Genomic DNA, 17,608 nt, shown 5'->3' on the forward strand with positions numbered 1-17,608 from the left:
TTCCTCAAGGACAGACAGTTAACGCAACCTACTATGTGGATGTGCTAGAAAGACTCTGACAAAGGGTAATCAGCACGGGAAAATACATCTCCGCTCCTTGGCAACTCCATCACGACAACGCGCTACGAGTCCGCGAGTTCCTGGCCAAACACCAGGTACCAATGCTGCCCCCCCTATAGTCCTGACGTTGACTCAGCAGACTTCTTTTTGTTCCCTCGGATTTAGGCAGCCCTGAAAGGGACCCGTTTTTCGTCCATAGAAGAGATCCAATCAGCCGTGACAAAGACCTTGCGAGAGGTCCCCGAAGACGCCTTCCATAACGCGTACCGTGCATGGTAGGGTCGTTGGAAAAAATTTGCAGAGGCCCGAGGACAGTACTTGGAAGAATTTTAAGTGTTTCTGCAAATCTGTTCAATAAATTACGTTTAAAAAATAATTGAATTATTTACGGAACTCACCCTGTAATTCCACTTTGCATGATTTCATTCCTACCAGAACCTCTTTTTGCTCGATTATAATGTAATACATTGCATGTCTAAAATTGTAAATGGAATATGATACCTCACATCCTGACGATCTCTTCATCTTCCTGTATATCGCGCCCGTTTCGCCGTGCCCTGGTAAACTGCCACATCCTCGCACTGCTCTTCTCATTTTTTTGATTTCACCCATTATTTATTCCCTGGCTTATTATTTAACTCTTTTTTATTTTTTATTCCTAATGACATGTTCACTTTCTTCCATTTCCATTTTTCATTCATCTTCCTAACCATTGCCTCTTTGATCTATGGCATCCTAAACCTTTTTCTATTTAATTTGTTTTTTCGTCCGCTAGTTCCTTTATTTCTTCGCTGAGATATTTTCATTTTTCTTCTGCTGTGCCCGTATTCTTATCCTTTCTTTGAATTTTTATCAACTACCTCTTGGTACTTCTTTGCATCACAATAAAGTTCTTCCTTTAAAGTCTTTTCTTAAAGTTCTATCTCTGGGGCTTATCGCTCCAGTTAAGACTTCTACATTCGATTTTCTTTCACCCCTCCTCGTTCTTCGTTCTATTAAATTTAACTTTGTTCCTCATGAACACTAACTTGTGATCCGAATCCGAATCTAACCCTGGGAAACTGTGTGATTTGATAACATTATTCCTGAATCAATACCTAGCTACGAGTACAATACAGCCTGACTGATATATCTCTGTACCTCCCGGATAGTCCAATGTGTACCTACGTCTTACTGTGGTTATCAACACAGGTGATCGCTGTAACTAAGTTACTTTTCCAGCAATACTCTAATTGTTCCTCCGCATTGTCATTCTTTCTCATAAACAAAAATTCCCTAACTCACTGCCGTTGGTCCCTTCGCCTACTATCTAATTTCAATTTTTACCTCATTCTTTAGGCGGCACGAAGTTATTATGGTGACAAATTATATTATAAATAGTAAATGATAACATTGCTCTTTAACCATCTTTTCACTATTCCCCAATACCTTTCCAGAAAATCCTATTTTTTCGTAAGTTTGTCGACATATTCCCTGGGGATCTTCCAGCCAAGAGAGGTCGTGAGTAAGGATAACACCTGGGCATTAAATCGTGTTCACACTTTCTATTTCGGTATTTTTGATGCAGTAGGCGTTCTAACTATTCCTACGAGTATTTCGAAAATTCATTGCTACACACTTTTTTATTCTTTACTCTAATTGCCATGAGTCGCACCAAAGTTTCACCTGTTTACTTATTATTTGCAGTTAAGAACCTTTTTGTTGGAGAGGAGTCTGTGTAAAAAGTATCTACCCCGAATGGTATTGTCCATAGCTCAACTCGATATTTATGCTATCTTCTCTTATTTACGTACCATTTTATTGGACGTGTCTCCTCTAACGTTTCTTTGGCTTAGATGACGTAGAAGTGCCCAAAAGCCCAAAGAGATGCGTTTGTTCTTATAGACGCTACTTTGTTTCCGCCATTATTCACGTAAATTTATCGATTAGATAATATAAGATTGACTTTTGAAAGCACCAAAGGAAGGCCCCGGATTAATCTCAAACGTCAACTTCACGAATACAGCCTTCGGAGATAAATTTTGGAGGACTTGAAATAGCTGAACGTTTAGTTAGCTGACCGAACTTCTCGAGGGGTCGTCAAAGGAGTTACTCAAAAGAGCACATAATCCGAGACAAACATGAAGTTTGTGTTAGCTTTGACTTTAACGGTAAGTAACTTATTTTCTCTTTAAATTGAACGTGGCAATATTAATACAATGCACTTATAGATAAATGTCAGAGTCAAGTGGAATAATCAGTTGGGATAATAAACATCGCATTGTCATTTTTTCATTCAAATTTTGGTTGAATCAAAACGAGAAATAAAACATATGTTAGAAAAGAGTCCAGTCCACTTAGCCAAAAAAAATAATAACTTATGTCAATTTTTTTGCATTGTGGTCAGAATAAACACAGGGAAATGTTTTTCAACAGTGAACGCAAAAGGAGAGAAATCATTTTTTTCTTTTAGAATTTAAGTGTTGTCGTAGACAAAATAAAACTTCCGTGGGTACAAAAATCTCTCATTGAACTATTCTATTACAAGATTCATCCATTTATTTCTTGAAAAATTTATAAAATAAAGTTTAAATAACAAGCGACCCGGATTCATTTAAGCTGTCACCTGTCAAGTTTTCCAGCAATGAATCAATGCCATGGTTTAGTTTATTACAAGAAAGGGACGCGTAGTATAGGTACACTTTGACATGAAAGTAGATTATGCTCAGGAAGCAACACCTGTCTTCCCTCACGCTGAGAAAATGTTGCATTATGCTGCTGTTGGTCATTTTTCGGTATTCTTCCGTTTAAGATTCGTTTTAAATTAAAACAGTTTGAGCAACTATAAAACACCATATATATTTTGGCATATACTGTCAAAGAACAACCTAGTAGGGTTTGGCAAACAAAAAACCATTCATATAAAGTCTAATAAAATAAACCTTTCTTCAATTTCGCATACATCGTTCCTCCATTCATTCCGTCGAACACACCTATCATATCCCTACTACTGTCTTGCTTCAAAAACCATGATTCCGTTTAATTCCAATCAATGCTCCGAATCAAAGTTTTAACGAGTCTTTTCATGACATCCTTATCAACGCTCCTGTCATTAACTCCCTCTTTCTGGTGAAAGCTTCCTTGTCTAACGCAATTCTTCTTCTTATGACCTTACAAAAAGGTCGAGGAGATCGGTACACGTAGATATAGTTATTCTTTCTTTCCTCGGAAAATCAGGTATAATCATAATAGTAAAAAACCGAAGGTAATATTGTTACAGGCGTGAACAAAATTAAATGCTGCGTGGAGATCTTATGCATTCGTTTGCAGGTTTGCTTGTTTATATTAATTGCTTGTACATTCATTTGCGTGTGTATAAGTTGAAAGAAATTTTACATGAATATGCGTAAGTGTATGTGTGAATTGGCATATTTTTCTTGGTTTTGCTTATAGTTGTATTCTAATTTACGAGTGGTGTCCTATTAACACCACCCCCCCAACGATTAACTAATTTAAATACAGTTGCATTTTTCATTAGACAAGAGGAAATTGAGAGATAAACATAGGAGATATTGTTTGTAAACGTTCGATAGAATAAATTGCCTTAAATATTTACTTTAGCTTGAAAATCACTGTAACAATCCCTTAAGTCACAATTTATTTAGATAAACTCGTCATCATCCTCCAATTACCGTCGGAAGATTTTCATTTACATGCACACCTACGTGATATCTTCCAGCCACCACAAGGGTGTGTGGCATGGGGTGATTCCAAACCAGGGATGCAACATCAAAATTAAATTTTGCTCAAATGAAAGTAACCAATAAAAATTCAAAACATTTCCAATAATGTGGGTAACTTTAACTACATTCACAAGTACTGCGATATCTACGTGCAAAATACTTCATTTCTATACTGTACCCAGCAAGCTACTGATAAGGTGTGTTCTCGGAGATGACTCAGAACCCGGCATACAACATCAAAAATTAAGATTTTCTTATTTTTTAGGCACAGTATGCACACATAAAATAATTTAAATCATGATGAATACTGACACATGCACCGCGGTATCTAGCTTAGATATACTTCTCTACGCATAAAAAAGGACAATAACTAAAGTCAGATGTGAAATGACCACATATTAGGCTAATTAGAGTGAAAAAAGGAAAACATTTACCCCATGATATTCTAATCTCCTATCGTTCGTAGGAAATAAAAAGTATTTTAAACCTAGCTCCTTTACGCTGCACGCGATCTACTTCCGTATAAATCCATTTTATGGTAATCTAATGTACTTGAAGCGTATTCTGAATTAACTCAACTAGCGAAAGATAACATTGGTCTTTGACATTCTCGTTACATTTCCGAGGCTACTCCAAAAAATTAGGAATTAAATACATACAAAAAGAAAAATGGAACCCTTAAGCAAAAACTATACCCGATAACAATAATTATAAACGGGGTTTGGAGTAGAAAGTCGATCTCTGACAATTCATCAACATGGCCGCCGGATGACCAAGAAGAAAATTGAGTTTTTAGCCTTTTTGATGGTCATGAGGTCTTATTTAGATATGTACATCTGCGGGACGTATGCCCTGGTTTATTTCTCTTCGTTGCATGGCGACGTTGGGGTTTTTTGCCCAACTGCTTTATGAAGAGTGCTTAATGTTCCTTGAACCTGATGAAAAGTTGGCGATTTGTTTGTGGGGTATATGTTTTCTCGCATGAAATGTGACGTTGAATTTGGCATGTAGGAATTTCAGAAGGATAAGTACATTTTTGAATCTAGAAATTGGATTTTAAATTGAATTTGTTCCAGATCGTCGAAATAGTTGACCAAGGGCTAATAATATATTGTCAACGCAATCGCCTAAGAGACCGGATTCTAATCTCTGCAAAAGATTTATTCTGTAATTTAACCTTCACTTTCTATGTCGTTCCCAAACTAGTTCCGTTATTAAACCACATCTGTGTACTACGCGACAAGCCGTCACAAGGACAAGTGGCAAGGGATGTTAGGCCACTAGGCATACTACACCTAGCCCAATACTTCCTCACACAAATGAAACCCCGCCTCAAGGACACGTGGAAAGGGACACTATACGTGTAATATTCGTTACACGTATTACACATGCTTTACTGTCAGTAGCTACTTCCCTGAATATACTTAGAAGAAAAATACAGAAACCAATCAATAAAGGGGGCTCACATAAAACTTGGTCAATCAAATTATCAGGTTCCATTCTATTCATTTAGGATGGACGATTTACAATTACATTAGCTCTATAACTTAATGCCTTAAGTTACATTTACCTCCATCATACTGAACCCATTGACGACCCCTTTTTGTTCATGTAAACTTTTTATTTTTCAATGTAGTCTCCCTGTACACTAACGCACTTGGTTCAGCGATGTTCCAATGTCTTGATTCCATCTCGAAAATTAGATTCCTTCAGGCCTGCAAAATACCCGTATAATTTGGATGTTAGTTCTTTGTTTGAAGAGAATCATCGTCCACCGAGGAAATTTTGAGCTTGGGGAAGAAATGGAAATCTGATGGAACCAAATCAGGTGAATAAGGCGGGTTTGGGAACAATTCGTATCATAGTTCACGTATTTTTGCCAAGGCAACGACACTTGTGTGTGGACGTGCATTGTCTTGATAAAAGATGACTTTCTTCTTTGCAAAACCTGGCATTTTTTCGTGTATCTTTTTCTGTAGTTGGTCCAGGAGGTTAGCGTGAAGCGTCCAGTGAAAAGATTATCTATCAGCTGAATACCTTTCGCATTCTAGAAAACTGAATCCCTACCGCTCCAGCGATTTTTTGCACTTTCAGTCGACGATCCTTCATGACCATTTCATGCACTTCAGCAATAATTTCTGGGGTAGTGGCACATTTTGGCCGACCACTACGCGGATCATCATCTAAGCGGTCCGGAACAAACTTTAACTTGTTCGTCCACTTGGAAACAGTTGGTTATGAAGGAGCTCTAGAGTGTTCTGAAAGTCGGCATGAATTTCCTTTGCTTTCATACCTTTCTTTACGAGGCATTATTCATTGCTCCAATCTCAATTGTTTCCATGTTCACAAATCAGTACACGGGAAAAACAACTGAGGGGTATCCGCACCACAGATCTCTCCCCAGAGCACTGCGGCGTTACGCGTTTACTCATAACGGATTACCTATTATCACGCAGGAAACTAATTGCGTTAGCGTTGACATCTGGTGGTGATTCTGAGAACCTTTCTAACTACCGTTTTATTACTGGGCCCGCCCTTCTAAATTTAATTTATGAAAATTTATTTGAAATGGTAACACTCAATAACTCATTATTAGTATCAACTAATTTTATTTTACATGATTTACACCTAAATGGTTTAATTTTTAGCAGCACAGAGGGTATTTTACATATATTCGTGTATCACTTCATAATGTTTCTCGATATTAATTCCGAGAGATCTTAAAGAGTTTTGAACCCTTTACCCTGCGAAGGGCTTTATGTTGGCTGTTTCAGGTCATCTCAAGCCCTCGTATCATCTTTCCAAATCAGAAAAAAGTAAACAAGTAAAACATGGGAGGCAATGACGAAAAGCTATCGGTTAAATAGGAAAAAATGTCATAAACTATTTCACAAGGCAATGCCCGGTACATCCTGACAACAAAGGAGGTTTAGAAAATTAATCCATAGATCATAAATCAAATTGAATTCTCTCTTTCTCTTTCCAATACAGCTTTTGGCTTCCGGCGACTCTTTTGGGTTTTTCCAACCTGACGCCTACAGAGGAGGCGCGGGGGATAAAGGCACAGAGGAGGACCCAACTATTTCCTTCATACCCATCATATCACTTGTAGACTCCAATGACTTCCCGTGTACCGCACTGGGCACGTTTGAAGACCCCACAGATTGCTTATTTTATTACCAGTGCTTTGGTATGGACAACGGAGATTACAACTCATCGCGTATCAAGTGTCCAGAAAATAAACACTACAACAAAGAGGATAGTGTGTGTGAATATGGTCCATGCCCAGTAATTACCACGACCACCACCCCAGGGCCATTTGTTTGTTCCTCTCTGGGAACATATCCAGATCCAAGGGACTGTCACTGTTATATGGATTGTTATGGTCTCCCAGACGGAGGTATGAATTACACCAAGATTTGTTGCACCACCGACTACCACTACGACAGTGCAAGTAGCCAATGCGAGTATGGTGACTGCTGAAATCCATCTCAACCCTCAGCAATTTCTGCGACCCACAAGCCGCCATTTTTGCGTATCTACAGGTGTAATGGTGCGTTTCCCCGAATGCTGATTCCAGAATGTCATGCTCCACTGTATCATTGGCTATACTTCCATTTCCATGTTTATTTGCTCCACACACACTGCGATGAAACCTCCAGTGTGGACGAAATTGAAGCAGTTGACATAGACAATCGTATTTCAGAGAAAGGTGATTGCTTCTAAACGATATGTTCTGTAAATATTTTGATAAAATGCCATTTTAAGGAGAATCATACGGTGAGCATAAGTGTTTCCTATTCATAAACAACAAAATATGATAATTTGTCTGAAAGTACAACGAAAAGCACTGTAGTAAAGGAAACTGCTGGTAGTTTCATGAAAACTTATGTAAATGTTAAATTATATGACCTATAATTCACCAATAAAACTCATTTAAAAGTGTATCCATTTCCTTTTAACTAGAAATAATGCAAAGTTTACTCATTTATTCTCTCTGAATGTTTGCACTAATGACGATTATCAGTAATCGCAGCAAAACTCACTTCCTGGAAGAATCTGAGGCACAGCCCAACAGGATAATAGTATGATATGTATACGAAAAAGGAAACCCTAACTCCCCTTTGCAGCGAAAGTCTCGATATACCCTCAAATTTTAACTTACCGCTTGCCGTGCCATATATGTGAGAGTTGTTCCACATGTTGAGAGTTTCCATATGAGGGAAATTTCACAAATTTTGCATGACGGAATCCTAAAGCTCCGTTAAATGCTAACATCAGATAGGCAGGCGATACTATTAAAAGATAGGTGGGAAATTGAGAGCTATTTTTTAGGGTCTATCATTGCTCTGGGCTATCTTTGGGATGGCGCGTAATCTTTAAATGCCTTAGAGTTTTTTTTCATTCATGCTCGTGAGTTTTGTTCTTAAAAATATATAGTATGTAAATTTAAACGTCCATAACTAAAACATTTCTCATCACAATACACACCTGCGTCTGAATTTTTAGGTTACCTTAAATAAAAGTAAATACGAGGGAGGTTTTTTTTCAACTTTCGATGGGCCATAAAAAATGACAAGTAAACGTTAAAAATTACTTTATTAATAAAAGTTATGCACCCTTATGGTTACTTTTCGACATAATAACATTCACGACTGAGGAATTTTTCGTACCTGCGGACAAGCTTTACAATGGCCTCTTCATAAAATGTTGCCGCCAATGATTTTAAATTAGACTTGACGTTGTCTTGCAGCTCCCCGTTGGTTTGGAAGCACTGCCCTCCAAGACACTTCTTCCGTTCAGGGAAAAGATGGAAGTCACTCGGCGCTAGGTCAGGACTGTACGCATGGCGGCGGATGAGGAGCCGTTGGGTTGCACCAGCACTGTGAGGACGGGCGTTGTCATGGTTCGGAACCACTCCAGAAGTCAGCATTCCTTTTCCCTTGAAATGAATGACTCTCCGCAATCGTCTTAACGTTTCACAATAAACAGCTGCATTAACCGTTATCTCCTACTGCATGAGTTCAACAATCAACACACCTTAATGGTCCCTAAAGACAGTAGCGATAACCTTTCGATTGTTGAAGGTTTGTTTGATTTTTTGGATTGTTTGGTGAATGTGTGTGCATCCATTGTTGTGATTGTCGCTTGTTTTAGGCAATTCATTGTGAATCCACGTTTCATCTCCAGTCTCAATTGATTTCAAAAAGTCTATAGGTAGGTTATGGTTGGACAAAATTACCAAACAATTATCTTGTTTCTCCTAAGAAAACATGTTCTAAACACATATACAGGTGACACCTGTACGAGGCTTGTCCAATAAATACGCGAACGGAGGCCATAAAAACTTTAATCGCAAAATTTAGTCGACATCGATTTTGTCCCCTTCAAAGTACTCTCCATTCGTTGCTATGAACTTATTCAATCTTCTTTTCCGCTGTTTTAAGCACCTTTAGAAGTCCTCGGCAGTTCGGCTTTTTAGTTTTCTTGTCGTTTCTAGCTTTATTGCGTCCACATCTTCCCAGTGATGTCCCCTTTTCACATTTTTGCATTTTGGGAATAGGAAAAAGTCGCAGGGGGCGAGATCTGGAGAATAAAGAGGATGATTAAGGATGGTGATTGAATTTCTTGCAAGAAACTGGCGAACAATCAATGCTGAATGTGCAGGTGCATTGTCATGGTGAAGGATCCATCCATCGCTTTCAGTCGACGCGACGCACGCGATCTCTCAAATGCTTGAGAACTCTTAGGTAGAATTTACTGTTTACTGTTACTCAGCATTTACTGTTTGTCCTACTGGAAGAAATTCATGATGAACAACACCTTCGACATAAAATAAAATCAGGAGTATGATTTTGATTTTCGATCGGCTTTTTCTTGATTTTTTGGTTCGAGGTTCATCAGCGATCTTTCCACTCAACTTGCTTTGCGATTTTAGTTCAGTTTCATACCCGTAAAACCACGATTCGTCACAAGTGAGTACCCTATTGAGAAATCCAACATCCTTTTCAAGTGATTTTTTCCAGTCAGTAAAACATTGAACTGTTTTCAACTTTTGACCTGGCGTCAGCAGCTTGGGCACAATCTTTGCAAGAATTTTTTTTAAAGCCAAACTTTCGGTTCAAATAGTGTGCACGCTTGATATTCCTAAATTTAGTTCATCATCTATCATTCGGACAGTTTTTCGACGATCGGATGTTCATAAATATTAATATCAACCACTTAAATGATTGACTTCCATGTAACTGAAACAGGATATGCTGAGCTGGAAAAAGGAAAAATAATAATTGACCTACAGTCATGTGACTTGAAATCCCCACCCCTCGCATCTCAGCTACATATAAATAAGGTACCCTGCAGCTGACTGTATGAGAAACCACCCCCTCGGAAAGGGACGAATAGTGAAAAAGGGGCGTTTGAAAGTAAAGCGAAAGACGGATAGTGCGTGTTTCAACATGCATTACGTCCGATGTTGCTTCAGTCCTACTTGGTCATGAGGGAGGGTATTTGCTAGAAAAACAAATTGGATCATTTGCTAATGCATGCATTCAAACCGTAGAATTTTTGTGTTCAAAGTGAAATTCCTATCGACTTTAAGTCTACAGCTATTATCCGGCATTTTCCGTGGGGAAGAAGTCCTTCAGCGTGCATAGTTCTGCCGTATATTTCTCGTAACATTTCTCCGATGCTTTTTGTTTGGTGTTAACAGTTTTAACGATTTGTCTTCCCGGCATTGAACCTGCTCAATTTCCCGAATTAGATCTTTTTTCGATAATCCCATACACCACATACATACTCAAAAACGGATATCTTACGAGAGCATAGCACCCATAGCAACGTTCTTTAACCTCATATTCACTCTGATAAAAAATTCGCCATATTATTCGCATTTTTTAATTATCTTGTCCGCATATTTTTTGTACGTGGGGACAAGTAATAATTTTTAATTGCACCTAAATATTTTACCGTAGCATTCACTTCTAGATCAATCTCAGCAAGATTGTACTCAAAACCTGCAGACAAAAGTGTACCCCCGAGCATTTGATATGATTTAGTTCTTATTCCTACTTTGCGCGTAATTTCACAATGCTATCGAGATTCTTTGATACTTCCTTCCAAAGAAACTGCGGGAGATGCCGCAACAGTAACTTTTAACGGAGTCATCCGCTAATGCGCATTACAATGCAACAATTTCAGAGTGTAAAAATCATTCGCCTTGACTGGGATTCGAACCAAGATCCCTCAATATCCGGTCGATTTCAGAGTTTAAGAGGACGCCTCGGTAGCTTAAGTGGCTAAAGCACTCGACCGGATATTGAGGGATCTGGGTTCGAATCCCAGTCAAGGCGAATGATTTTTACACTCTGAAATTGTTGCATTCTTTGATACTATTAATCGATTCCCATTCCCAGATATTTACCGGTAAATCGCCATGTCAACTGCGAACATTCTAATATTTCCATTCATTTCTTGGTTCATCTACATTAGCAGACATAAGCGTACGAGTGCTAACCCGAGAACAAGACGGGCGTGTGGCCGGAACTGGCTGGAACGAAGTTAATCACACGAAAGAAGATGCTTACATGAAAATTATTCAAATTATTTAAAAAGATTGGGAAAGCAGGGGTTCAATTAAACTTCCTTTAGCATGCCAGAGGTCACTCGTACGCTATCAGAAGTAATACGTAAATATAGAATCCATAATTAAATATACTCGTAGGATGCTGAAATCTGAGATGGAGGCGTAATAATTAAGAAGGGGGGAAAGATGGAGGAACATGGACATTTTATGTGACATGATAGAGAGTAGAATAAATTTAAATAAAAAAATAAAATAGGGCACTACGGGAAAAAAGGTGCTTGCGTCAAAGCCTAAAGTAGACCACCAATGATGATGTAACATTTTGCAGAGATCGTCAAAACAAAAAAAACTTAAAATCTATTGATTTTCTATCTTGATATTCTACCGTTTCTAATTGATAATCTATTGATCACCAAATGACAACTATGCCGTTCTGATTAAAAGATATTATATAGATTTTTTTAAGGCGTAAACAAATTCAGCATTCTGCGTCACGTCTGACATTGATAGAATCTAGGGCATTCACTTATCAACGATAAAATGCTATCTTTTTCCTCATCACTCCAACAAGCGTTAAGATATTCTCGTAACTGGATGAAAACCAAAAAGACAAGTGATATACGTGTCAATGATCACAAGAGATTTCATCACATTTTATTCACTAATATACGTCATAAGTGGCATTTTATTACGCGAGACAAATTACTTATCAAAACGATCGAGCACGGTTAAATGAGGAAAAATAGAATAGTTAGATTAAGTAAGTGGAACAGTGTTTTCTTACTTAAGCGATTAGACTTTACAGTCATGATTTTTTTCCCTTTGCCGGTGTGCTTCATATGACATGGATATTTCAAGGAAAACTAGTGAAAAATAAAAATTAACTGCAATTAATTTGTGAAATGACACATTTTCTTATTTGTTAGACCACCAGTGGAAAGAAAGGAAAGGCCCGAAGAAATGTTAAATCATTCCCAAAAAGGGATATCGAAAGCCGCAAACAGTTATCATTTCCTACGGAAAATTCACATCAACTAAGGAATAAATAGAACCATCATTAGGTGTATTTGTAAATTCGAAATAAAACGCTCTTCGGTGACGCACAAATATATAAAAGCACAGATGTAGATTTTGAAAACATAAAAACACAAAGAAAGGACACTATCATATGAAGTTTTGACGTTTCGACAGCACGACCGTTGTCATCAGAATCTAAATATATATCTATATGAATACATATAAAAGAAAGCGGGTGGCGGCGGTCAATGGGGTAGGGCGTTGGCCTTTCCCGGGTTCGATTCCCGGGCAAAGCCCTCTGGGCACGTACAGCTCCACCCAAGCTATGTGATTTTTCGGGTACCAGACCTTCCTGGGATCTTATCCGGCATAGGAACAGGTCCCACTACCCTGATGTGTGATTTTCACAGGCCGTCGGGCTTAGTACTGGGTTAACTCTACCATCACCTACCAAACCGACCTTCGGATTGATTACTGTGTTTATGGTGTATATATATAAACCATAAACACAGTAATCAACCCGAAGGTCGGTTTAGTAGGTGATGGTAGAGATCACCCAGTACTAAGCCCTATACGGCGTGTGAAATTCACACATCAGGTTAGGGGGGCCAGTTCCTTTCCCTGTGCCGGTTATGGTTTCCCAGGACGACCTGGTACCCTAAAAATCACTTTAGCTTGGGTGGAGCTGCAGGTGCCCAGAGTGCCTTGTTGAGAACCTATGTATATATACATATTATATATATATATATATATATATATATATATATATATATATACACATTCAAACACGAAATCCCGCCAAACGGCGAATAAATACTCATATATACAGAAACAGATATAAGGAAAAGGGATAGGAACACATATAAAGGACGAACACAATAGAGGTGGGGAAGGCGGAATCGAACGGATCACAAGAGTAAAAATATTTCCTCAACCGGGACTCGAACACCGGATCTTTCCACTTGCCGGGCGGATGCTCTTAACCACTTGAGCTATCGAGGATAGTCAATTTACCCTGAGATCCGTGGGTCTAATATGTCGCCAAGCGCCCCGATTCTTTCAGCCAAGAGATGGCGTCAGGGGGCTGTTTCACCCACCAAAGGAGAAATAGACAATACACAAGGAAAGGAAAGGACAGTGGAAATATTTTTACTCTTGTGATCCGTTCGATTCCGCCTTCCCCACCTCTATTGTGTTCGTCCTTTATATGTGTTCCTATCCCTTTTCCTTATATCTGTTTCTGTATATATGAGTATTTATTCGCCGTTTGGCGGGATTTCGTGTTTGAATGTGTATTTGGCCAATGTGGCTCATCTCTTTCTTCTGGCTATGCGTGCCACGAAACGCCCTGTTCCTTTCCTGTATGATGTTGTATGAATTCTAACCCACTGTCCTTTCCTTTCCTTGTGTATTGTCTATTTCTCCTTTGGTGGGTGAAACAGCCCCCTGACGCCATCTCTTGGCTGAAAGAATCGGGGCGCTTGGCGACATATTAGACCCACGGATCTCAGGGTAAATTGACTATCCTCGATAGCTCAAGTGGTTAAGAGCATCCGCCCGGCAAGTGGAAAGATCCGGTGTTCGAGTCCCGGTTGAGGAAATATTTTTACTCTTGTGATCCGTTCGATTCCGCCTTCCCCACCTCTATTGTGTTCGTCCTTTATATGTGTTCCTATCCCTTTTCCTTATATCTGTTTCTGTATATATGAGTATATATATATATATATATATAAAACCATAAACACAGTAATCAACAAATGTCGGGTTGATTACTGCGTTTAATATATATAATTAATTATATATTATATATATATTAAATCTTTATCGGGAAGTAAGAAAGGGAGATCAACAACTGCAGTTAGAGATAAGGAGGGAAAGGTAATAGTTGACGCAGCAAAGATCCAAAAGAGATGGAAGGAGTATATAGAAGAACTGTATAGTAAAGAGCTTAGACCAACAAAGTTAGACATTGAAAAGGAACATGACGTAGAGGAAGATAGCTTAGGTCCAGGCATACTAGACAATGAGATAGAAAGGGCATTAAGAGAGATGAAACTAAATAAGGCTGTTGGGGTGGATAGCATTCCCGTAGAACTTTTAAAATGCTTAGGAAAATGTGGGAGGAAGAGGCTATATGGGCTGATCCGTAGTATTTATGAGGAGGGAATCTGGCCGGAAGACTTCGTGAGATCAGTTTTAGTTCCTATTCCGAAAAGGGTAAAGGCCACGTCATGTGAGGACTACAGGACAATTAGTTTGATATCCCACGCAGCTGAAGTTGTTCTCAGGATTATAAACAAAAGGATAGAGAGTAGGGCAAATGAATACTAAGGGGATGATCAGTTTGGGTTTAGGAAGGGGAGAGGAACGCGTGATGCCATTGAAGTAATGAAATTATTAATCGAGAGGAATATAGAACACAATCAGGAGATATTTGCCTGTTTCGTAGATTTCGAAAAAGCCTTTGATAGAGTGAATTGGGAAAAACTAATAAGTATATTGCAGAAAATAGGAATAGATTGGAGGGAAAGGAGGCTAATCCGCAACCTGTACATGTCTCAGACTGATCAGGTGCGAGTGGGGAACGGGGAGTCCGGTTGGGCAGTGTTAGGTAGAGGTGTAAGGCAGGGTTGCCCATTATCACCGTTGCTGTATGCAGAGGAAATTGTTGAAGAGGCATGGGAAGAACTGGAGGTAGTAATGAATGTCGGCAGGGAATTCGTAAAATCACTTAGGTTTGCTGATGACCAAGCTTCAGTTTGTCAGTCAGCCAAGGGGTTGCAAGTATTGCTGAGTGAATTGGAAATTTAGTGCGACAGGTATGGGATGAGAATCAATATAAATAAAACAAAGGTTATGCGATTTTCTAGGAAGAAAAAGGCTAAGCTAAACATTAAAATAGGAGGGCAAAAACTAGAGCCGGTAGAACAGTTTACACATCTCGGTAGTGTTTTGGACCAACACGGTCAAAGTAGTAGGGACGTAAGGAGAAGAATTGCACTAGGCAAAGAGGCTTCCACAAGGAGGAGGGAGTTGATGATGGGGACGTTGAGTAAGGATGTTATGAAAAGACTCGTAAAAACTTTGATATGGAGTGTAACTATGTACGGTGCGGAAACGTGGTCATTGAAGCAGGAGGATAGACGTAGCCTGGAGGCTTTTGAAATGTGGGTGTGGAGCAGAATGGAGAAGGTGAAATGGACAGAGAAGAAAACAAATGAGGAAGTACTTGGTATGGTGGGCGAAGAGAGGGGTTTGTTGGGAGAAATCCTATGGAGGCAGGAAAAGTGTATGAAGGGGGTATTGACCGGCAAGGGGTTGCTTAATGGCCGGCAAGGGGTTCCTTTCACTTAATCCCTCCGGGATTGTATGAAAGTGCACTTATCGCCTTTTTTATTTGGACATCACTAAGCAGTGAACTACCTTCATTGAATATATTCCAATATTCTTCTCCTTTCCCTAGCATTCCCATGAATTTATTTGTTTTCCACTCCGTCTCTCCTACATCCACCTCCATCTCCACTCGTCTAAAGCTATCAATATATGCCCATCCTCTTTCAACAACAACCAAGTTTCTGAGCCGTTTAATACCACATACACATCTTATTAGAGTTTTCACTAGTCTTACCTTTACATCTTTACATAAGGTGCCCGACATCAATTCTCACCTCTGTGTTAAAGTTTCTATGCCTGACATCTTTTAATTTACAAAATACTAAATCACCTCCTTCTAAAACACTTCCAAAATATGTAAGCCATTATGCATACATCTGAATGTTCTAGTTTTATAACTTAACTATACCATATCTTGTACTATATCTAAGAGATATCTCCAGAAATAAACCCTAATTTTTCCTGTGTACCTAGTTATGCATACCGTGGTGTTTAAATCCAATGTTAGTCATAATTAAGATATTTCTCCAGCAAAGTTCTATGGTGTTCTCTGTGTGGTCATTCTTTCCTCCCAAATCATACTCTCTTACCACCTTATCTTATATCTCTTTTGCCACCTAACAGAGAATTGAAAATGCCATCAATAAGTACCAGGAATGTCCAACAAAGAGTTCTTGTATGTTTTTTATTGACATGATTTTATGACCATACATTTAATTTTTAATATTGTTATATTGATAAATATAGAAATACAAATTGGCAGAAATTCATAAAATCATTTAATTTTGCAGAATATAAACTAAACTTTGGCAGTCAGGGTTTGCAAATATTGTTCTGTGGACTGGAAAGACAATTTGACAGGTATGGGATTAGAATGAAATCAAACAAAACAAAGATAATGTACTTTTTGAGAAAGAGGAAGGCTAAGTTAAATGTTAAAATAGGACTTTGAAAAAAAAGAGTTGGTGAAACAGTTTACCAATCTCAGAAGTACACATATTTTTGACCAAAATGGTAAAAGTACAAAGGTAAGTCATGAGAAAGCCTTAAAACTGTGCTGCAATTGCTCAAGATCATGTCAATGATAAGTTGTTTCCCACAGTGATAGCCAAGGTTTAATGAGTAGCCTGAAGCTGGCAGCATAATACCATAATGCAATAATATGGTGCAACAATAGTGTCAACCTGGCTACTTTACTTTCAACGTGAACCACAGAAAAACAGCAATCTTTACTTTGTTTATTCATTACTAGGGGGGGTGAACCTAATCTAAATTCATTGATGAATGAAAGTTCAGAAAATTGATTCACCTATTTCACTTTTGCAATGATGCCAGAACTAGAAGTTCCTAAGTAGAAGTTTTTAGAGCAGTTAAAACTATGTTATTTTTAGAGGTATCCATGAACTTTTGATGTGCTGAAATACTTCTGCTGTTCACCCAGAGGATGAAATGAAAACTGTATCAGTGAAAACCCTCAGTATTCAAGATTCAAGAAAAATATTTTAGTTTAAAGTTTTCATTAGACTCACCCTTGTACAATGTAGGAACATGAGATGAAGGATTGCATAAGGTGAAGAAGCTTTTGCAATGAGAAGGGAATTGATACAAGGGATGTTGAGTAAGGATTTTAAGTTCCTCAAAACTTGGATATGGAGTTTGGTTTCATGTGGTGAGGAAACATGATCATTGAAGTTGAATGATAGGTATAGATTGGAGACTTTTGAAATATGAGTAAGGAGAAAGATAGAAAACATGACGTGGACTGAAAGGAAACAAACAAGGAAGTGGTAGGCATGGTGAGGGAGGAGAGGAAAAAGTTGGGAATATTGCAAAG

At 38.5% G+C, this 17,608-nt stretch overlaps 1 protein-coding gene across 1 annotated transcript; it reads left to right on the top strand.

Annotated features, from left to right (window-relative positions):
• Positions 1 to 2,180: 2,180 nt before the first annotated feature.
• On the top strand, positions 2,181 to 7,265 carry LOC139692182 (uncharacterized). Its single transcript, XM_071590247.1, has 2 exons — positions 2,181 to 2,210; positions 6,774 to 7,265. The coding sequence occupies exons 1-2, from the start codon at positions 2,181 to 2,183 to the stop codon at positions 7,263 to 7,265; spliced, it is 522 nt and encodes a 173-aa protein (XP_071446348.1).
• Positions 7,266 to 17,608: the final 10,343 nt, after the last annotated feature.

This window comes from Hetaerina americana, unplaced genomic scaffold (genome assembly GCF_022747635.1).
Source record: "Hetaerina americana unplaced genomic scaffold, ioHetAmer1.1.p SCAF_4, whole genome shotgun sequence".
NCBI classification, from domain to species: Eukaryota; Metazoa; Arthropoda; class Insecta; order Odonata; family Calopterygidae; genus Hetaerina; species Hetaerina americana.